Source organism: Balaenoptera acutorostrata, chromosome 5 (assembly GCF_949987535.1).
Source record: "Balaenoptera acutorostrata chromosome 5, mBalAcu1.1, whole genome shotgun sequence".
Classification (NCBI taxonomy): domain Eukaryota; kingdom Metazoa; phylum Chordata; class Mammalia; order Artiodactyla; family Balaenopteridae; genus Balaenoptera; species Balaenoptera acutorostrata.
Window position 1 is genome coordinate 144,287,123 of NC_080068.1, and position 23,092 is coordinate 144,310,214.

Here is a 23,092-nt window from a genome sequence, read left to right on the forward strand (position 1 = left end):
ATAAGTACATGTACTGTATGTTGTATGGCCATTTAAGCATAATTCACCACGCCATACTGACAGTTCTTTCACTAAACATACATCATACCTTCCTAGCTTATGGTAAAATTTTCTCAAAGAAAAACTAAACGATAAACGACATAAAAAGTTAACAGTCTTCTACCCACGATAATGATGAAAACCTACCTGAAAATAGAAGAATGCTTGACCGAACCAGTAATGCATCACGGTGACCTCAGCTGCGTCGTGCCTCAGGGGCCTCCAGACGAAGTGAGTCATGACGGTCTGGATGACGAGGCTCAGCGCTAAGACGGGAAGATTGTGAGGCCTGAGGAGCAGCGCCGCCAGGAGAACTGATCCACTGTATATTTCCCAGAGGCCCACGGTCTTGACTGTGAAGTCATCAGCAGCGATTTGAGATTTAAGCAAGTCTTTGGTGCCCGTGAACAGAATGCCAAGGACAAAGACATAAACAAAACGAGCTTCGGTAATGCCCCTAAAGAAAGCAAAACAAGTCAGATTCATTAGCACCAGCTAGAAAAATTCGAACACACGTTTTCCCATGAAAACCACGTGTCTACTGAGCTGACAATACAAGCTTTAGGACCCACCCGCCGGGGGAGCTCTGTGGAACCGAGGGCGTCTGCCTCTGCACATCAGGCCCCCAGGACCCCCTGCCCAGAGGCCGGCAGGCCTGTCCTCTCTGCGCTCACTTCTCTGATGGAGCTGGCTTACAGGAAATCTTGCTCATGTGGCCCAAGGATCACCTGGGTGTAGGACCAGAGCCATTACTTGTCGCCAAAAGAACTGTCCACCTACTTTGCATAGTTAGGTTGAAAAACCACTGCAGTAGGATAAGGTCCAGCTCCGTCAGGAAATTCCGTAAGTTCATAAATGCTAAGACACAACCGAGCATGTTCACAACCAAGCAGATTTAAGCACGTGCTTGCATGTGTGCACAGACACACGCGTACAGTGGCGCAGTCCAGACTGCGGGTCTGGAGGGGGGCGGCGCCAGGTTAGTCTGGGCACTGCCACAGACGAGCTCGGCTGATGGGGCAAGTTAATTACGACTTCTGACGCTCAGCTTCTTATTCGTAAAACGAAGAGAAATGGTACCTCCACCTCACAAGGCTGTCCTGACAATTAAACAAGAGAGCGCACGTAAAGCGTGGGGCGCACAGAAAGTATTAAATACTGCTGTGGGTTAAGTATTTTAGTACAGTCATCACCTGTAAAGGATACAGTTTACGGCACTATATATTCCTAAAACGTATTTTAGATCCATTTCATAAATCAAACATTTAATAAATACTAGAAAAGCTGATTATTTAAAGTGACGCTAAGTAAATAAAATTTTAAATGAAATGTTCACCTTAAGAATGTATCTGGGGACTTCCCTGGTGGCGCAGTGGTTAAGAATCTGCCTGCTAATGCAGGGGACACAGGTTCAAGCCCTGGTCCGGGAAGATCCCACATGCCACGGAGTCACTAAGCCCGTGCGCTGCAACTACTGAGCCTGCGCTCTAGAGCCCGCGAGCCACAACTACTGAAGCCCGCGCCTAGAGCCCGTGCTCCACAACAAGGGAAGCCACCGCGATGAGAAGCCCGCGCACTGCAACAAAGAGCGGTTGCCTGCTCGCCTCAACTAGAGAAAGCTGCACACAGCAATGAAGACCCAATGCAGCCAAAAATAAATAAATAAAGTAAATAAATTAAAAAAAAAAGAATGTATCTGTGTTGAAAACTGAATTTTACTATATCAGATTTTCTTAGGAAAAGGTTTATGCATTTTTTAAAAATAAATTTATTTATCTTACTTATTATTTATTTTTGGCTGTGTTGGGTCTTCGTTGCTGCATGCGGGGCTTCCTCTAGTTGCAGTGATCGGGGGCTACTCTTCGTTGCAGTGTGCGGGCTTCTCATTGCGGTGGCTTCTCTTGTTGCAGAGCACAGCTCTAGGCGTGCAGGCTTTAGTAGTTGTGGCACGCAGGCTCAGTAGTTGTGGCTTGTGGGCTCTAGAGCGCAGGCTCAGTAGTTGTGGCGCACGGGCTTAGTTGCTCGGCGGCATGTGGGATCTTCCCGGACCAGGGATCGAACCCGTGTCCCCTGCATTGGCAGGTGGTTTCTCAACCACTGCACCACCAGGGAAGCCCAGTTTCTGCGTTTTTTAAAAATGCTCTTTTTTTAGGATGATCAGTTTAAGTTAAACAGTGGAGCACTATCTACTGGCAACAGGGAGACACCAGAGACTGATATGAGGCCCGCCACGGGGCCACATGCCGGTGGAGGAGCTGGGGTCAGATGCAACCACAGCCAAGGTGAGTGCTAAGCTGAGTGCTGATGACGGACCCACAGGGTCAAAGAGGGAGAAATGAGCAAAGGCCCAAGTAATCGGAGAAGTTCCAAAGAAGAAAGGGGCTGGGTTCTGCATCAAGGAGGACGCCAGGGCAGACTGCCTGTGAGGAGGAGGGAGAGCACCACCGGATGCCTTTAATGGATCCACCTCTCGCCCTGACCAGTCAGCTGTGCCTGCACATCCAGAACCACTGAAAATTGGCTTTCTGCTCCAGCCAAGTCTGGGCTTCAGAGTGGAGAACAAAGTCAAGAGTTAAACGTAGAGGATTCTAGAATACCGATGGACAGCAGCACCTGCGGGGACTGAAAGGAGAGAAGCAGCTTTCAGGGAGACCTAGAATTAGGGCAGCTTTAGAATTGGGGCAGATCTAGAACCAAGAGGGGTCTAGAATCAGGACAGATGGGGGTGGAGGATGGAAGCATTCCACGGGACGGATGTGAACCAAGCAGTGCCGGTTAATGAAAGGGTGCACTGGCCTACAGTTTGGGCACCAACAAGGTACATGCTGTTGTATCCATGAAAGGTAAGGAAGTCATCGAAGTCTTGAAGTGAGTGATGCTGAAATCAGGTGCATCCGAGAGGAAAGAGGAATTTATTCATGTATTGCACTTTGAGATTTAAACAAACACCCCTGGATTGGACGCCCTCACATGTGACATCCAGCCTTGACATCTGCCCAGAGTCTCAGACTTTGAAGTGAACAGTCTTCAAGATGTCTCCCCACCATGCCCTCCCCACCTGACCTCCCTGCCTCAGGTGAAGGCCTGCCACTCTGCCGTCACCTCAGCCAGGCCCTTGGCATCACCTTGATGTCCCACACCAGTTGACAGGTCTTGTTTCCAGGTGTGGCCCTTGTGCCCCTCAGCCACCCAAACAACCAGGCCATAGCCCTCAGAATTCACCCTGACACCCTTTTAGAGAGGATAACACACTTGCTTTTCTTTCTCTGATTAGGAAAGCAATACCAAACATCTAGAGAAGACTTAATACCTATCCTTCTCAAACTATTCCAAAAAACTACAGAGGAAGGAATGCTTCCAAACTCATACTATGAGGCCAGCATCACCCTGATACCAAAACCAGACAGAGATACTGCACACAAAAAAATTATAGGCCAATATCACTGATGAACACAGGTAACAAATCCTCAACAAAATATTAGCAAACCGAATTCAACAAAACATTAAATGGATCATACACCATGATGAAGTAGGATTTATCCCAAGGATGCAAAGATGGTTCAATATTCACAAATCAATCAAAGTGATACACAACATTAACAAATTGAAGAATAAAAACCATATGATCATCTCAATAGATGTAGAAAAAGCAGTTCACAAAATTCAACATCCATTTATGATAAAAAAAAAAAACTCTCTAGAAAGTGGGTATAGAGGCAACATACCTCAACATAATAAAGGCCACATATGATAAGCCCACAGCTAACATCATACTCAGTGGTGAAAAGATCTAGATCAAGAACAAGACAAGGATGCCCACTCTCGCCACTTTTATTCAATATAGTATTGGAAGTCCTAGCCACAGCAATCAGATAAGAGAAAGAAATAAAAGACATCCAAATTGGAAAGGAAGAAATAAAACTGTCACTGTTTGCAGATGCCATGATACTATACATAGAAAATCCTAAAGACAATACCAAAAAACTACTAGAGCTCATCAATGAATTCAGTAAAGTTGCAGGGTACAAAATTAATAAACAGAAATCCGTTGCATTTCTATATAACAACAAAGTATCATAAAGAGAAATTAAGAAAACAATCCCACTGACAACTGCATCAAAAGAATAAAATACCTAGAAATAAATCTAACTAAGGAGGTAAAAGACCTGCATTTGGGAAACCATAAGACACTGATGAAAGAAACTGAAGACAACACAAACTGACGGAAAGATATACCATATTCTTGGATTGGAATAATTAATATTGTTAAAATGACCATACTACTCAAAGCAATCTACAGATTCAATGTAATCCCTATGAAAATACCAATGGTGTTTTTCACAGAACTAGAACAAAGAATTCTAAAATTTGTAGGGAAACACAAAAGACCCCAAATAGCCAAAACAATCTTGAGAAAGAAGAACAAAGATGGAGGTATCACATGCCCTAACTGTAAACTATACTACACAGCTACAGTAATCAAAACAGTATGGTAATGCACAAACACACACACATAGATCAATGGAACAGAATAGAGAGCCCAGATGAACCTACACTTATATGGGCAATTAATCTACAACAAAGGAGGCAACAACATACAGTGGGGGAAAGACAGCCTCTTCAATAAGTGGTGTTGGGAAAACTACATAGCTACGTTTAAAAGAATCAAACTGGACAACTCTCTTACATCATGCACAAAAATAAATTCAAAATGGATTAAAGACTTAAATGTAAGACCTGAAACCATAACTCCGAGGCTTATCCACTACTGTTGGCCAACTACCTTGTTTTTCACTCTGTGCAACTGTAAAGTAATGCTTCAGAGAGCATGCCCGTATCCCAGTCTCTTGCCTCACCTCTGGTTGTATTTTTGAGATAAATTCTATAAGAGGACACCCAAGTCAGAGGGTTGGACAAAGTCAAGGTTCTTAACACGTTTTACAAACAGCCCTCCAGAATAGGCTCTGCCCACCCCAACCCACATCACCATTAAAAACAAAAAAGCTGCCACTTTGACACACAAAAAGTGGTAGTGACGATTCAATCACCATGAGCCCCCGCTCCAGGAGCTCACGTAAGTTATGGGAAAGTTTGGTTTTCTGGCATGCTTCGCCCCCCAACTGCTAGGAAGCATCCACTCGTTATTATCCTCATTACTAGTTACTTCTTGATGGAGCAAAACTGAATCCTTTAAATTCTTTATTTTTAAAGAATCCCTTACTAAAAAAAAAAAAATCTTAGTGACCTTACTTCCAGGTTATTTGTCTCTCTCCTGTCAAAAAAAGAGGCTAACAGAATTGGTTCACTGAGGCGTTGTCAGTAACTGTTGACAAAATCACAATTCACAAAGACCAAACTCCAACGTTCTCAAGATTGCATGGCATTTTTTAGTACATAAAACATTAGAACAGATCTAAAAACAAATGCTCGTGTCTGCCAGTACACTTACTTTGAAATGTCTTTGTTGTTTTGTTGCCATGGGAACAGCAGATTTCCAATGGCCACCCTGTAGCAATAGATGCCCAGTAGGCCAAACGCCATGGCCACTTTTGATGCCAGGGAGCACCTCTTCTGAACCAACACAAAAATCATGATGAGGGAAACTGTGGCCAGAACAGAGAGTTCAGCCTTATGATCAGAGCTGAAATGAAATGTAAAATGCCAAAAGTTACTACCAAGGATAACTAGTGATATTATGGATCTACACCAAGTGGCTTTCTAAGAACTGTACTAAAAAGAGCTCATTTTCCTGAAGAGCAAAAAAGAAAATTTTTGGTTTTTTAAATTCAAACAGAGGTTCTTAAAGTGGAACAAATAAAGGGCCGTTAACCCAATCTCTCATTGCTCATTCCCAATTGGTACCTACCATCGGCTCTGCACTGGCCAGGGCAGTGATATGTTTAACACTATCCCCTGGTTCCCCGGTGCCCCCTTCCTGGGGCGGCCTCATTTTCCCCAACCACAGGTGAGGCGGTTGTGTGCAAACTCCGTATCTACCAGCGTGCGCCCTACAGCGTGCGCCCGCGCACGGGGGACGCGCACATCCTGGCGCCATCCCCTTCCGGTCACTCGCCAGCGCAGACAGCCTCCCTCAGGAGTGTCTGCCCCTCCCAGGTGGGGAGGCTTAGTGAAGAGGCGGGGCACAGAGCGGTCACAGGCCCTCTCCCTGCCTGGCCCTGGCCCACCACTCCCTGCTACCTCGCTGAGCTGTGCCCTGGGGAGGCAGGGCTCTTTCCTGTTCTATTCACTGCAGCTCATGCTCATAAAGCCCAAATATTCAATAGCTGTTAAGCCAAGGTATATATACGCCATACGGAAAAACTAACTTGGAAAGATGCAGAGGAAAGGAGGCCAGTGTCAGGGCATGGGTCCCGGGGATGGCAGATGGTGATGGGGGCCACACTGCGGCCTCTGTTGTTGCTCTGTAAGCTGCATGTTCCATGCAGATCCTGGATTGTTAATTGTCACAAATGGAAAATGGAGCATAGAGATGGCGACTTTGGGTGGAGCATAGAGATGGCGACTTTGGGCGTCTCTCGAAGGCTCTGCCCTGGAGGAGGAATCACCGAAACTGCAGCCTCTTTACAAACTGACAGGGAGAATCGTGCTGCAGGAGGGGAGCACCCTTGATGGAAAGGGGTGGGGGTCCAGTGTGCTGGAGGAGGGTCTAGACCCAGGAGCGGGCACAGCTGCACCCTGGAGAGTGGGCCAGGGGTGCTGGGGGCATCCCTGCACGCATGTTAGTGCATCTGTGGGTGGAAATCAGCAAATCCTCCTGCAGTGCTGCAACTTCTCAGGAAAATAAGAAGTGAGGTCGTTGTGCTGCCCCAGCATGCTCTCATCCTCACGTGCTCTGGCTCCGCCTGGTGCTGTCTCAGCTCCCCTCTGCCTTCACACCCCAAGCGTGGACAGGCCAGCGCCCTCTCTTCAGGGTTGTTGTGAAAATGAAATGAGTGAGCACACAGCAGGCACCTGAAAAACGCTACCTGTGATTACTACGGTTGCCGAATGTTTGCTAGTATCGTTAACACTTGGGAGAAATTTATCATGAGGATTATTTGGCCAGAGGAATAAACAATCTTACGGCCTCTGATGTATAATTCCAGGTATCTTCCAAAAGGACTGTGCCAGTGTGTGGTCCCAGGACCCTCCGGTGCTCGCCAAGCCTGGGTTTTTGACGCCTCCCTCATCAGGTATAAAACCGCACACTGTTATCTAACTGAAGTTCCCGAATCACGAGCAGAAGCGAGCACTTCCTGTTCTTTCCTTTGGCACTTCCTCCTTTAGGAACGTGTCTACGACCTTCCTGAGTCCTGCTTCCTGCTGACAATTCTTACAGAAGCTCTTCCCAGCGATCCGACAGTGACCCTTGTCACTCTCGGAAATACTTTTTCATTTCACTGTTCCCGTACTTTAGTTTGCTAAACCTTCACTAACAGACAGTAAAACTTATGATATAGCCAAATGCTGGTCTTTTCTGTCCTAGTTTCTTCTCTGTACTTCAATCCTCTGTATCTGCTATACTTTCTACTACATTTCCCGGCCACTCGTGAGAGGCCTCAGAGGGGGCTGAAGACTCACCTACAGGCTCCAACCAACGCAGCTGCCCTTCCTGGGGGCGGGGAGAGAGGAAGGAGGACAGAGAAGGGCGGAAGCACAGAAGGCAAAGCCACTCTCCCAGGGGCTCCTGGACACATGCCCTACCAGCCTGCCACCCCAGCCTCGCACCACTGGGGACAGGGCAGCGAGTGACAAACTACATCCTGCTGCAGTGATCATTTTAAAGTTCACAGGTTCTCAAACATGAACACTTACAGTGATTCAGCAATAAAAAACCAAACTACTAAGCTAGCCTCAAATAAATTCACCTCTCAATGTCAAATCATGGGTTAGTTTTCTATTTCTTCAGATCTCAAATACCATTTCTATCCTGAATATGAAAAACAGGCCTATGGAGGGTCTGGCCCGAGGCCACGGCTTATGCTCTCACCTGGTGAGCCAGTGCCCCAGGTCAGGCCGGTGGGCCCACTGCACACCCGTCTGGTTCAGTGACCGAAGCAGCCGGCAGCAGCTCAGAATCACCCATGGGCTCGCCAGCACCATCCACCTTTCAGGGCCTCTGAGCGCTTCCAGGGGAGAGGGGTGCTTGGATGCTCTGTCGAGCTCCCACACGTCAGGGCCAGTGCTCCTGCCCTGTGGGGCCGCTGCGACCCCGTCAAACTCCTCTCCCGCGTGCGGGCAGCGCTGAGGCGCACAGTCGTCTCCCACAAAGCAGTTTCTGTAGATTTCGTGGCACAGAGCTAGACACAGCGTGTTGACGAGGAAGTACCATGTCTGGTGCTCCTCTTCGATGAAGCTGCTGGCGCCCAGACTCAACACGTGGCCCACGGTCCCCGACAAGATGAGAAGATCTAACTCCGACCACCTTGAGTTGGATGGAGGTGGATTCTGTAAAAAGGAAAATGTATTTTGTAAGGGAAAAATCTGAACAGTACGTCTTCTTGCTGCAGGAGCTTCCAGCTTTTGCTCACAGAACACAGCCTGCTGCGACAGACACCCGCTGCTCCTCACGCCCGGCACCCACCCCTCCCCGTCCCCCCGAGCACCGCCAGGAGGACGTGGAAGCAGCAGGGCGGTCCTCCCCGGGACTGCAGGCTCTAAGCTGAGTGACAAGGAGACTGGAGACGTCTGGACCCAAACCGTCTCGGCAGTGCCAGAGCCTGGAGCGCTCGCCCACCAGCCCCAGGCCTGGCCCTCCTTGCACCCTGTCCTCGCCTCTGAGCCCCTGCCTGCTACTCGAAACCAAAGAGCCCCAAGGGTATATTCCACCAAACCAGACATCTAAGTTCTCCAAGAACTTTCCAGAAATCCAGAGAGTTTCCATTACAACAGTTGGCATCACAGTACTAGCCCTTAAATACACTAATTTAAAGCATTTAAAGTAAAATGAGGACTCAATGGCCGTCATTCAGTACTACTCGATATTTGTTCTATTAACTGTGTGCAGCTAGTACATGATAGAGCTTGATACTGTGAGCCTGGTCAGGCCCTGGAGAATGAGACTGCTCTGGGGAAGCCCATGCTCCAGCGGGGAGACATGTGTGTGGTAAACGACAACACACAGGTGGTGGTGGTGGGGGGGTGTCTGTGGCCCTGGGACGAGGAGCTGCACTGGGGGCCTGGAGTCACTGCACTGGGTCCCTCGGGCTCTGGGCACTGTGGACCAACTGGGACTGCCCACCTCTCTCTCGCCACCCTGCCACCACAAGCGGCTGATGAATGAAGGTGTCAGAGGCCAAAGGCTGCAAGAATTCTAAAGGGAAACATCAGTCTAGAACAGGAAACTGCATTTCATGAGGCAGGATGAGGATGGGGTCTGAGTCTCCTCCTGACCCCCCGTCAGCCAGCTGCCTGTCCTTCTGTGCCAGCCGCTCTGGACAGTCCCCTGGTTACGGTCCCAGGGACCCTGTCTTTCCAACTAAGAAGGAAGGCATGAGACCTGATAGCACAGGTCTGAGCGTGTCAAGTCGGGATGCTCAGGGACCCGGGAGACCAGCCACTGTGAGCACGTCCTGTCGGCTCCTATGAAGGGTGGGCGCTTTCCTCAGCTCCCATCAGCACCACGCCTGGTACACACCAGGGGTTTAACCCATGTCTCATCAGCTGGAGTGACAAGAACAGCCTATCTGGAAAGCCAGCCTTACCTTACTCAGACGCCTTCCAGCGGCAAACACCCCGGTGAGAGCAGATACGACCGCGCAGAGCAATGTGGAGATCAGCACCATCACCCCGCCTGCCGCGAGCCACGGGAGGCTGCACAGATAGCACGAGCTGTCAGAGGAGGTGCACACGACGACGTGGAGCGCAGCGAGAGCAAGGAGCAGCAGGTAGAAGAGCAGAGAGGACACGGGCGACAGCAGAGGGACGTCCAGCTCAGCCTTGCCACTCAGCGCTTGCGGGACGCAGAGCAGGAGCAGGGCGACCACCTGGAACAGGAAACAGCGGTGGTGTCCGCGACTTTGACAGACAGGGGACTCCGCTTTCTCTTTTGTAGAAACACTGATACTCTACATCCTTTAAACCCCCAAATCCTGGCTGAGCTATCTGCTCAGTTTAACAGCTGAGCTGCAACACTGCACAGGCACCCGTACCTCCAGGACCAGGACGGTTCCCGCCGCCATGGAGTAGACGTCATACTGGGCTGCTTGCCTGCTCAGGGACAGGCTCAGGGTCCTCAGCGCGCCCAAGTACTGCCTGCGAACCTTGCTTCCCAGGTTGAAAAGGACTTCTGAGTTATTTTCCTCCAAGTACAGTCTGATCCAGTTCCCGTGCAACCTTTCTGACACTTTAAACTGCTCAAATCCAGGCTCTGACAAGAAGAAAAGGCAACACACACATATCACCGACATGCATGCACATGTGTAATCTCAGAGTCCTCAGTTATTCATGGCACATGGTAGAGCCTGACACCTAACCAAGATGAACTCCGGGGGTGGGGGTGGCCGCCAACACCCTCAGTAAAACCCCAAGAGCGGATGAAGCCAGCCCGTCCTCTGCCGTCCTTCCTGCCCGCCAGCCCTCGGTGCACACCACGGACAGCAGCGTCTGCCCGCCGCTCGGCCCCTCCTTCTCTGCCTCCCGCTTGCCTCCTCCTCCCCCTTCTCTCTCTCCACTCTTCTTCCTCAAGGTGCAATATTAAAACATCCCAGAAACGCACTGCATGAGAAGGCCCTCAGTTCTACAAAATCTTTCCGACCCTCACGCTCTGTGTGAGGACGGGGCAGGCAGTGGCCTGACGCCTGCTCCGCCGCGGCCCCTTCCCCAAGGCAGGCTGGCCCCTCCTGCCTTTCACCGTCAGCGCCCCTCTTTCACCTGCTTCCCTTCTTCACCCGTCCTCTTTGGGAAGGGATGGCAGTCTCCCAGCCCTCCTACCACAACGCTATGTCTCCCATGCACCACACCGGCTGAACGATCCACGGCCGGCATAAAGCCAGGGCTGCATGATGGCTCGTGGATGGAGCCCAGCCCCGGCTACAGCTGGCTCCCCACTAGGGGTGACAGTGGCGTGCTGCCCAAGGCCAGGGAGCTTGCCTTCCTTCCTGTCAGGGCTGGACCAGACTCACCTGTAACTCGACTGGTCGGCAGAGCAAGAACTTCTTTTCCGAGACTCCCTGGTACTTAACATGCTCTTTCAACTTCAAGCAGAGCTGTTCCAAGGTAGTCTGGGCCATGCCTTTCAGGGGCCTTGGCCCAGCCCACCAGCAGTGCACCCACCCCGCCTTCCCTGATCATAGCCTGGCATCCTCACTGCAAAACCCCTGAGCGTGGGCCCCGATGCCTGCAGCCCCACCATTGCTGCTGGAGCCAGCTGAGCTGTACCAAGTGCTGGTGGCAGGCACGACCCTAAGCCCCTCACTCAGGTCCTCTCCCCGTGACCTATGGGACCTGAAAGGTTAAATGCCCATTTCAGAGAGGAGGCAACTCAGACACCAGCTCATGGGCGGGCAGGTGAGAGCTGGGGTCTAAGTCTGGATCCAAGCTGGTACCCGTACTTGCTACATTCCATCACCCCAAAGTCAAAGACATGGGGGCACCTGTGTCTGCACCCCACCGCCTAGAGTCCCAGAGACATGGGGGGCACCTGTGCATGCGTCCAAACAAAAATGGGCTGAACACTGACTACATGCTAGATGCATCAGGATAGGTCCTGCCAATGCGGGTCTGTGATCCAGCAGGGTTGTCATGCATGCGTGAAACTACAAATAGTGAAAAATACTATGGAGGGAAAGTAGACAGAATAGTGAGAGACCCCTGGTAACGGAAAGGGAACTGACTTAAGAACGGGGTTGAGTGTGGCGGACAAGGGAGGTCTGACAGTGAAGCTAAAATGTAAAGGATGCCCAGGAACTAACCAGTAGAACAGGTAGAACAGCATCCATGAGCAGGAATAGCACACGCAAAGGTCCAAAGGTGATAACAGCCCCCACTACGACCAAAAAATGGTCAGACGAGCGAGTTGCATCAGACTGGGGTGGATATCATGGCAGGCCTTGACATCTATTTCCCTGTCAGACATATACCCAGCTTTGCTTCAGGAAACACTGTCACTGATGGTGCAGACGACGGGCATCCTGGATGGGGGTGTAAGGCCCTGGGGGTGCTTTCTCGTTCCGGGGACTGGCCTCTGTTCATTTCACAGGCTCATTACGGCCACAGCCACTGCAGTGCTCAATCCTCCCTACCCTGCTATCCCTGAAATAAGCAAACGACCCCACCGTTTTTTGGGTTTCGTTTTTATTAGTTGTTGGTATAGGAGAAAGGACACACGCTACCAACAACAACAGATTTCCAAAAGCTACCAAACTCATAAGTTATTTGCCTCTGGTCTGCACTGAAACGTGCACGGTGGTTGGGCCTCACCTTTGACAGAGTTGCTGCCCGGGCTGTCTCACGATCTCAGAGCTGGTGCTCCCCATGCCCTCCTGCCATTCAGGACACCTGGTTCCCAACCACTCCCTGCTGGCAGGGTGTGTCCTCCACAACCAACTCAAGGTCAGTTTACATGTCACCACAAACTCACAGGCATTCACTCCACTGGGCAGTACCCAACAACTCAAATAGGAAAACCCGCCAACATCCCATCAAATGTTGCCTCAAACTGGGAGGTGACCTCCTCTGCATTTCCCAACAAGCCCCAGCCCCAAAGTCAAACATTAGCCTTGACGTCCCTGGATGGGTCAGAGTAAACTGATTGAAAGTATGGTCCTGGGGAGCTGTCCTACCAAGATATAAACACCCTCCAGTTTCTCGCAGCTTAAAACTAAGGACACACCCCGCTTGGGCCCCATCCACCTCAGATGCCAGCCCGTTGCCCTGTTCCTGGTCCTCACCTACACCCACGCCAGCCAGGCTGTCTCCATGTGAACCGCTCTGTCAGCAAAGTTGCTGAGACCTCACCTGCCATATGAGCGGACAGTTCTCAGTTCCTCATTTTATTTTTGGCCACGCCGCATGGCTTGCGGGATCTTAGCTCCCGGACCAGGGATCGAACCCGCGCCCCTTGCAGTGGAGGTGTGGAGTCTTAACCACTGGACCACCAGGGAAGTCCCCTCAATTCCTCATTTTATTTTACCTTGAACCCCATTCAACACATCTGCTCACTCTCTCCTTCTTGAAATTCTTTCTTTACTTGGCTTCGTGGACACCGATCCCGCCCCGGCCCCCCAGCATACACACAAGCACCTGCCTTGCAAGCCCGCTCTTCCCACAGCCTTCCCCACCTCAGTGATGGTCACTGCATCCTTTCACTGTTCAGCTGCAAACCCCAAGTTGTTCCTTATGTCGCTGGATTGATTCACCTCACATCCAGTGCATCAGCCAATCCTGCTTGCGCTACCTTCAAAACAGATCCAGAACCAACCATTTGTCCCGGATCCCACTGCCTGGGCCCTCGCTCCCTCCCCTTGCACTGAAGTAGCACACCAGCCTCCTGGCTCTGTGGCAGCACAACACAGAGCCCTCCACACGGGCGCCTCTGAAAATGCAAGTGGAAGGTTTCAGCTCTGCACAACACCCTGCAGGAGCTCCCCATTTACTCAGAATGGAAGTGAGAACCCCTTCAATGTCCAAAAGGCCCTCACCCCTCAGACCTCATCTCCTTCCGCCTTCGCCAGTTCCAGCCACTCGGGCCCCCGGTCACTCCTCGACTGTGCGGCACATCCCCACCACAGGACTCCGCGTCTGCCACTAGCCTCCCTCCCAGGCCAACCTGCCCCAGTGGCCCTGGCCCACCCGCATCCCCACCCTTCCCCGGTTGAGCCTTTTCCGACGGCGCCCATCACTATCTGACATCTGCTGTCGCTCTTCTCTCTCTCCCGCTCTGGATGCTGAGCGCCACGAGGGCAGAGCTCTCCTCCTGCTGTGTCTGCAGTGCTTTCGACAGCCCCGGCCAAACAGGAGCTTAGTGAAAAAAATCCAGCACTTGCTGAATAAATCAATTGATGAAGGATTTTGACTTACATGGTTGCATCTGTGGGTGTTGCTAATGGTGACAGTCAGGGTTCTAATAAAAAGGAACACACAGTCAAAGACTGCTGTAGTGCACACCACGGGAACGTCAGGAAGACAGGCGCAATGGAAACACACACACAGCATGACAGATGTTAGCAGCTACTAACTGGCTTACCTTTTCTATACGATGGAACATTCTCTTGCAACAACTTGCTAAGCTGTACTGTATTTAAATGTAAAAATCTCAGTTGTTCCCTCATTGGTTTTCCTTCTACAACCGGGAATATGAGACTGCCGACGCTGCCCCTTGGAATCGGCAGACCAAGCCCTATTGATAGTGTTGCAGCCAAATCAGTCTGTTGGATATACTTTGGATGCCTGGCGTCACCTAGAAGAAAGAAAACAGTTTAAGTGACAGGCTCTAGGACACGTGTGATGGTAGCACTCTTGAATTTGACCTTCTACAAGTAATGTAAGTCAAACCACGCATCTCTTCAAACCGTCCTGTGTAGATTCAGACAGAAACCACCTCGTTGTTTTTCACGTCAGTAAAAACACTGAACACTCATTCTTTGCGGAGCCTGGTGCCTCCCTAAAAAGCAGCACACAATACACGGGAGAGGCACTAACGCAGGAAACTCAACACCGCGCGAGTTTCAGAGCATGGGGTGGATGCCGAGGGATGCTCACTTTGGTGAGGTCAGCGGGCACCCTGCTGAACGAGGGTGAGGGTGGATCTCTGGCGGCCCTGCCCCACCGCAGTCAGGCAGTCCACGCAGCCCCACAGGGAAGCTGACGCAGACTTCTCCACGCATCCTGAGCAGCAGCAGGTGCCTCTACGGGGGAGAGCAGAACAAGGCTGGGTCCAGCTGGGCCAAGTTCCATAACCAACTGAGAAGCGAGACACCGCCTTCCGACAAGTCCAAGGCCCAGCAGTGGCTGGCCAGCCTCCGAATTCCTGCCAGGAGAACGGGTGTGACGTCAGGACACTGGGCTCAGGCCCCTGCTGGGCCACCATCCAGTGGGAGGCTTTGGACAAGAAGCTCAGAATTTCGTCATCTGTAAAGAGAGCATCTGGCCCACAGACCTCAGAAGCTACAATGCAGGTCTTAGGGGCTGAGGGGTCACCAGGAGAGTCTGCCCGGGAGAGGCAGTGCTGGTGCAAGTCTCTTAGATACTCTAGTGTGAGTTTATAAAGGTTTTACTATGATTGTGGCAATTTCTGGTTGTATACAATTGTTCCTTTTAATTTGATGAAATGTATTAATCTTTTCTTGACCCACCGTTTACTGATGGCTTCTGGGCTCACTTAGAAGAACATTTCGACCCAACATTATTATCTGTTTCCTTCTAGAATTTTCTTACATTAGGTGCTTTGATCTGAAACAAAACAAAACCCCCACCTTAAAGTGCTTTTGCTCTGATATTAGTGATGGTGCTGGTCTTGTGCTGAGACTACTGAGGGTCTCACAGGATACTCTGTCAGATCCGAGGGTACTGACAACCAGGATTCTAAGCTCGGGAGGGAGATGGTATAGGTGAAAGATCTCAGGACGTAATTTTACAGCAGTGAAGTGAAGTGCAAGTTATCAATACGAACTCAAGATCAATTTTATTTTAAAAAGATTTCCTCACTTTGTTCAGAAATGAGTAAGCCAGTATGCAAGAGCACTGCTAGCTGTGAGACGGTGGTCCTCAAAGACCCCTTTCCACTGAAAGGAACCAGGGCATCTTGGAAAGCAGCTGATTCCAGGTCCAGGGAAGGGCTTGTGCACAAGCGGCTGGGACACCTTCTCAGACTAGACAGCAACAGAGCCCTCAGAGATACTAAGGCCTCTGGGACCATAAGGTCAGAAGGACTCAGGAGGTCATCTGAAGATGCTCCCAGTTCCCAAAGATGGGACAAACTGAATAGTAAATAATATTAAATAGTATCTATAGTGAATTGAAACAAATAAAATAAGCTTAAATCCATGAGTTCAAAATGTCCCCAAAATAAAAATAAAAACTAATTGGTCATAGTTGAAGCATGCTAGTGAACTCATAATGAACTAATTCACTGATTTGAAACTGGGAATTAATTGGGAAGAATAAGCCATCATTTACCTCCTCTCTCTTATATAAATGGTAATGCTGGGTAACCAAAAAGTAGATGGGGGAAGATTCTCTTTACTGAATTATTTTGGCTAATTAATAAAAAAAAAAAAAGAAAAAGGACTTACAGAATTAAAACATCACTATTTGTAACCTCTAGCGAATTAGTGGCCCTAGGTGGTCATCAGTGGCTACTGACATCACCACGTAGCAGACAAGTCGGACACTCTGTGCTTCCTGCTAGCAAGAGTCTGGTCCAAACCAACCAAACCAACAGGATCTGAATCTGCTCATGACTCCAGGTCAGGTGGGATTTACCGGATGAGCAAAGGACATGTTAGCAGACAATGCAGAGAGAGACTCCACAGGACAACTAACCAGGTTCTTCAACAGATAATCACAATAAAAGAGGATGGGGGTGGAGACCTATAAATTAAAAGAGACTTAGAGACATATCAACAAGAACTGATGTTACTTTAAAAAGAACGTGGGGAATTCAAGCCTAAGGATGCTCTTGAAAACTATGAAGGTTTTGGAGGTAAGCGACTAAGAGGAAGCTGGCAGCTTCATGAGAGCAACAGGCTAGACTGCAGGCCAGCTGGAAGTTTACCAGAGAGGGTCAGGGAGAAAAGACAGCTAAGAAGGGCTCCCCTGGCATCAGAACAAACTCAAAGACTGGCCTCGAAATGACTTCTGCAAAGTGGCCCCAATAGGATGAGACTAGACTGCAGAGCACATTGATTATAAATTGTCAAAAATGAGACAGCAATCAGCCTGCAATGAGAGGAGCCAACAGCTGGGTGGGTGTGGCAGCAAGAGAGGCAACAGCTTAGAGCCGCCACAGAAAGTGACTGTCACAGAGCTCCGCTGGCTCCCAGGGCACGGTGCCCTCACAGAAACGGTAGCAGACTTTACACGTGGGGGGTCAAGGCTTCCCTGGAAGAGTCCAGTCAAGGTACTCAACAAATCAACACGCAAACAATGACAATAGGCCCTTGGAGGGGAGGGGAGCAGTAGTTAGAGTTATTGCAATATAGTATTTAGTGTTCAGTTTTCATCAAAAACTCAAAGCAATTATGCCAAGAAACAGGAAAGTACGATTCAAAGAGAAAACAAAGCAGGCAACAGAACCTTCCTGGGAAGGGCCCAGATGTCAGAGTTAATAGACAAAGTCTTCCAAGCAGTCATCGTGAATTTGTTCAAAGAACTAAGGGAAACAAGGCCTAAAGGAGTCAAGGAAGGTACGGTGGCAGTGTGCTATCCAGCAGAGATCATCAAGAAAGGGGCGGGAATTACAAAAAAGAACCAGATGGAAACTCCGAAGTTGAGAAGTATAGTAACTAAAATGAAATAGTCACTGTAAAGGCTCAACAGGAGATTTTCAACTGGCAGAAGAATCAGCAAATTTATAGACAGACTGATAAAAATTATGCAACCTGAGAAAGAGACAAAAAATCTTCCAAATTTGATGGGAAACATCAAATCAACACATCCAAGAAGCTCGATGAACTCCAAGTTGGACAAACGCAAACTAACAGACATAATAAAAATGTTGAAAGACAAAGAGGGAAAGAAGGGAACCTAATTAGATTAATGGTTGATTTCTCATCAGAAACCACAGAGGCCAGAAGGCAGTAGGACAGCATATGCAAAGAGCTGAAAGAAAAAGACCAGTCAACCAAGAATCCTACATCCAGCAAAACTACCTTTCAAAAAATCAAGGTGAAATGAAGACATCCGCAGACTAAAAAAGCAAAAAAGACAATTCATTGCCAGCAAACCTGCCTTACGAGAAATACTAAAGGAAGTTCTTCAGGCTGAAAGCTAGTGACTCCAGATGGTAATCTGGATCCAGTTTAAAGAAAAAAAAAAAAAAGCAAAGAGTATCAGTAATTATACAGTTATAAAAGACAGCATAAATACATATTTTTTTCTCTTAAATTTCGAAGCAATTATATAGAACCATATATACGTACATATGAAACCATATGTGTGTGTGTGTACATATATATATGTATGTTGCCAGCCTACAACATATAGAAATGGAATGTATCTGACAACAGCAGCACAGCTAAAGAGAAGCGAAGCCGTGCTCGAGAAAGAAAACGGCACCGTAAGAAAATACATGTCCACACAGAAACTCGCTCATAAGTGTTATCAACAACATCATTCATAATAGCCAAAAAGTAGCAACAACCCAAATATCCATCAACTGATGGAAGGATGGAAAAACAAATGTGGTACATCTGTACAATGGAATATTATTCAGCAATAGAAAGGAATGAAGTCCTGACACCTGCTACAATGTGGATGAACCTTGAAAACATTACCCTAGTGAAAGAAGTTGGTCACACAGACCATTTATTACATGGTCCATTTATTAAAAGACCATTTATACACTACATTTATTATATGGAATGTCCACAAGAGGCAAATCTGTAGAGACAGGTAGATGAGTGATTGCCAGTGGCTGGGGGTGGGTATGTTACTGGGTTGGGGGAAGTGGGGGTGACCACTAAAGAGGTGATATGTCCCAAAATTGACACTGACGATGGCTAACCAAGTCTGAATGAACTAAAACGCTCAAAAAATAAGCATGATGAGAAGACAATATAACTATTCTTAAAGCAAACAAACAAGTAAACAAAATAAGAAAGAGCTCAGACTCACTGCTGGCACTGAGGTCAGCCACGTGAGCAGCCCATGCAGGCAGTTCCTATGCACAGCCGCCCTGGCCCTTCCTATCTGAAGATGCGTCAGGCCTCCCAGGGAGGAGATCCGTAAATACCCATCTGAGCAATGAAACATCAGCACTTTAGTTAAAAATAACCCTAACATTCCTATAATAAAAGCACGCCAGCTTAGCTGTCTCTTCTCCCCCCAGACTACAAGCTCCCTGTCTGTAGTGCCGGCACAGTGCCTAGCCTACCGTGGGTGCTCAGTACCCCTCTGCTGAATGGGTGGACAGATGGATGGACAGGGTGTTTCTGGCCTGGGGCTCTCACTGAGGTACAGGGGCCCCACGGGACCCTGCTTTGGGTGTGCAGAGCGGGAAAGCTGGGTGTATGGAGGCCAGTGCTCTGCTGGGCACCGTGTGCACTCACTGGAAGGCAGGCTCCAGCTGGGCACCCAGGAAAGGCTCAGGTTACAAGAGCCAAAAACTTATACCTTAGGAGGTCAGACATCCAAGAGGAGGCAGGGCTGTAAAAAGACAAAAGGAACCAGGTGGAGCTTCTTCTTCCCCAACCAATCCCCACTCAAGTGGAAGATTCATTCACTCCATAAATATTTTCAGTGTCCATCAAATGCCAGGCAATGCTGAGGCCCAAGGCATATAGTGATGAATAAAACAGACTCTGCTCTGCCCAAGTGCAGCTCGCAGCAGGAGAGAGATGACACAAACCACACGGTTCAGGCTGTGATTACAAACCACGCGAAGGATGATGGTAGAATACACAAGCACTGTGCCACGACCGGAAGGAAGGTACTTTAGTTTTTTGGTTGAGACCAAGGACGAGCGTACGAGCGGGCTGAGGGGCTGAGGAGCACGGGGTCGGGGCACGCGAGGAAGAGTTATCACTTGGAGGGCCTGCGGGAGAGGCCAGGATTCAGTGAGTAACGGGGAAAGTGGCTCAAGACAAAGCCATGAGGTAGGCGAGAAGTCTCCCGTAGGGTTTTTACTGCATTCAAGGTTCAGCTACTGAAAGGTGGTATGTGTGGAAGCTGGGAGCCGGGCGGCCTGGCTCACGCAGGGAGAGGGCTGCAAGCTGGGAGCCGGGCGGCCTGGCTCACGCAGGGAGAGGGCTGCAAGCTGGGAGCCGGGCGGCCTGGCTCACGCAGGGAGAGGGCAGGAAGCTGGGAGCCGGGCGGCCTGGCTCACGCAGGGAGAGGGCAGGAAGCTGGGAGCCGGGCGGCCTGGCTCACGCAGGGAGAGGGCAGGAAGCTGGGAGCCGGGCGGCCTGGCTCACGCAGGGAGAGGGCTGCAAGCTGGGAGCCGGGCAGCCTGGCTCACGCAGGGAGAGGGCTGCAAGCTGGGAGCCGGGCGGCCTGGCTCACGCAGGGAGAGGGCAGGAAGCTGGGAGCCGGGCGGCCTGGCTCACGCAGGGAGAGGGCAGGAAGCTGGGAGCCGGGCGGCCTGGCTCACGCAGGGAGAGGGCAGGAAGCTGGGAGCCGGGCGGCCTGGCTCACGCAGGGAGAGGGCTGCAAGCTGGGAGCCGGGCGGCCTGGCTCACGCAGGGAGAGGGCAGGAAGCTGGGAGCCGGGCGGCCTGGCTCACGCAGGGAGAGGGCTGCAAGCTGGGAGCCGGGCGGCCTGGCTCACGCAGGGAGAGGGCTGCAAGCTGGGAGCCGGGCGGCCTGGCTCACGCAGGGAGAGGGCTGCAAGCTGGGAGCCGGGCGGCCTGGCTCACGCAGGGAGAGGGCTGCAAGCTGGGAGCCGGGCAGCCTGGCTCACGCAGGGAGAGGGCTGCAAGCTGGGAGCCGGGCGGCCTGGCTCACGCAGGGAGAGGGCTGCAAGCTGGGAGCCGGGCGGCCTGGCTCACGCAGGGAGAGGGCTGCAAGCTGGGAGCCGGGCGGCCTGGCTCACGCAGGGAGAGGGCAGGAAGCTGGGAGCCGGGCGGCCTGGCTCACGCAGGGAGAGGGCTGCAAGCTGGGAGCCGGGCGGCCTGGCTCACGCAGGGAGAGGGCTGCAAGCTGGGAGCCGGGCGGCCTGGCTCACGCAGGGAGAGGGCAGGAAGCTGGGAGCCGGGCGGCCTGGCTCACGCAGGGAGAGGGCAGGAAGCTGGGAGCCGGGCGGCCTGGCTCACGCAGGGAGAGGGCTGGAAGCTGGGAGCCGGGCGGCCTGGCTCACGCAGGGAGAGGGCTGCAAGCTGGGAGCCGGGCGGCCTGGCTCACGCAGGGAGAGGGCAGGAAGCTGGGAGCCGGGCGGCCTGGCTCACGCAGGGAGAGGGCAGGAAGCTGGGAGCCGGGCGGCCTGGCTCACGCAGGGAGAGGGCAGGAAGCTGGGAGCCGGGCGGCCTGGCTCACGCAGGGAGAGGGCTGCAAGCTGGGAGCCGGGCGGCCTGGCTCACGCAGGGAGAGGGCTGCAAGCTGGGAGCCGGGCGGCCTGGCTCACGCAGGGAGAGGGCAGGAAGCTGGGAGCCGGGCGGCCTGGCTCACGCAGGGAGAGGGCTGCAAGCTGGGAGCCGGGCGGCCTGGCTCACGCAGGGAGAGGGCTGCAAGCTGGGAGCCGGGCGGCCTGGCTCACGCAGGGAGAGGGCTGCAAGCTGGGAGCCGGGCGGCCTGGCTCACGCAGGGAGAGGGCTGCAAGCTGGGAGCCGGGCGGCCTGGCTCACGCAGGGAGAGGGCTGCAAGCTGGGAGCCGGGCGGCCTGGCTCACGCAGGGAGAGGGCTGCAAGCTGGGAGCCGGGCGGCCTGGCTCACGCAGGGAGAGGGCTGCAAGCTGGGAGCCGGGCGGCCTGGCTCACGCAGGGAGAGGGCTGCAAGCTGGGAGCCGGGCGGCCTGGCTCACGCAGGGAGAGGGCTGCAAGCTGGGAGCCGGGCGGCCTGGCTCACGCAGGGAGAGGGCAGGAAGCTGGGAGCCGGGCGGCCTGGCTCACGCAGGGAGAGGGCTGCAAGCTGGGAGCCAGGCGGCCTGGCTCACGCAGGGAGAGGGCAGGTCAAGGCGGACGCCCAGGTTTTCAACTCGAAGAGCCGCGTGAATGGCGTCGTCTGTTGGCGGGGAAATAGGGAGGGCAGGTTGCAGGTGAGGTCACATGTGCTCTGCCTGTGGAAGAGCCAAGTGAGGCATCAGCAGGCAGTCGAGGAGACAGTGTGGAGGGTGGAAAAGAGACAGCTGGAGGGGTAAATCTGACAGGTGTGCGCCGATTCATGGCACTTAAAACCACGGGAGTGGATGAGATCATCTCAGGAGTGAACGCAGAACAAAACAGAGGCAGTCCGGAAAGAAGGCCAGGGCAAGGACGCTAAGCCAGCAAAGGAGACTGGAGGGCACAGGGAGAGGCGGAGGGAAGCCAGACACGGGGGGTCCCAGGACTCGGAGTCAGCACTGCCGAACGGTGCTCAAGGGCCACCTGAGAGAAGCCAGAGTGTCCAGTGTGGAAAGAGCTGGCGAGCTGGCTGCCTGCGTGTGACGAGGTGAGGGGGCAGAGGCCGTGCACGGGTCTGTGCTGGCCGAGGGCCCCGGCGGGTCTGGGTTGGAGAGCTGCGGTGTGTCTGAGCGCTGAACGTGGGCCCTCAGACGGTCCTACTCAGCCCTACTCCTGTGGTTCTCGTTGACCGCTGCTGCTCAAGATATAGTCTCAAATAACGGATACTGTTTCTTAACTTAAAATTTTTATGTTTCTCTCAATTCATATATGCACTTCAGATGTCTCTAAGCCACTGGCACTTTTTATTAACAGTTCCAGATATCGAGGCAGTGACATTCATAGCACACAATTCCCAAAAAGAACATTTGTATTTTAAGAATCGGCAAAAAACGTAAACTCCAAACCCTGACTGGCCCTTGTCTCATTATTTTTCATTCTCACATGGTTCAGGGTTTTTCAACTTACACAGCTTCCAAAAATGGTTAAATGCTTTTTAAAATTAAAATCAAACTACAGAAAGCAAAGAAATAAAGTACAGTTTTAAAGTGTGAAACATTCCCAAATTCTCACCAGGTTTCCTTTCAAATGCAGAGCTGATTAAGATCAGAGCGGTGTTTACTTCCTCCACAGAAGAGGCCCCGTGACCTCCAGCTTCAGACATGCCATGATCACCACAAAGAACCAGCAGATTGGGTAACAGTGTCTCTCTCTCCTATAAGGCAAAGGAAATACATTTCAGCTGAACCCAGACCGGGGAGAAGAAGATCATGTGTTCTCAGATTTCAGCTTTACTTTGTAAATAGTAGCTCTTCCTAAATTTTTTTCTTTTTTTTTAATCTATGAGCTTAGAGTCAGATCAAA

General features: G+C 51.3%; 1 protein-coding gene across 8 annotated transcripts in view; it reads right to left on the reverse strand.

The window, feature by feature from the left end:
- PIGG (phosphatidylinositol glycan anchor biosynthesis class G) overlaps positions 1-23,092 on the reverse strand; it is a 43,155-nt gene that overhangs the window by 8,449 nt on the left and 11,614 nt on the right. For all 8 annotated transcript variants that reach the window (XR_009008380.1, XR_009008381.1, XM_007181469.2 and 5 more), the window contains 7 exons: positions 22,802-22,943; positions 14,225-14,437; positions 10,191-10,408; positions 9,744-10,025; positions 8,030-8,487; positions 5,489-5,680; positions 187-496 (listed from right to left, as the gene is read on the reverse strand). Coding sequence is in view for 6 of the 8 variants with exons in the window: in XM_007181469.2 (XP_007181531.1) it covers positions 187-496; positions 5,489-5,680; positions 8,030-8,487; positions 9,744-10,025; positions 10,191-10,408; positions 14,225-14,437; positions 22,802-22,943 (1,815 nt within the window). In the remaining 2 variants the exon portion in view is untranslated. The remainder of the gene's footprint in view (positions 1-186; positions 497-5,488; positions 5,681-8,029; positions 8,488-9,743; positions 10,026-10,190; positions 10,409-14,224; positions 14,438-22,801; positions 22,944-23,092) is intronic.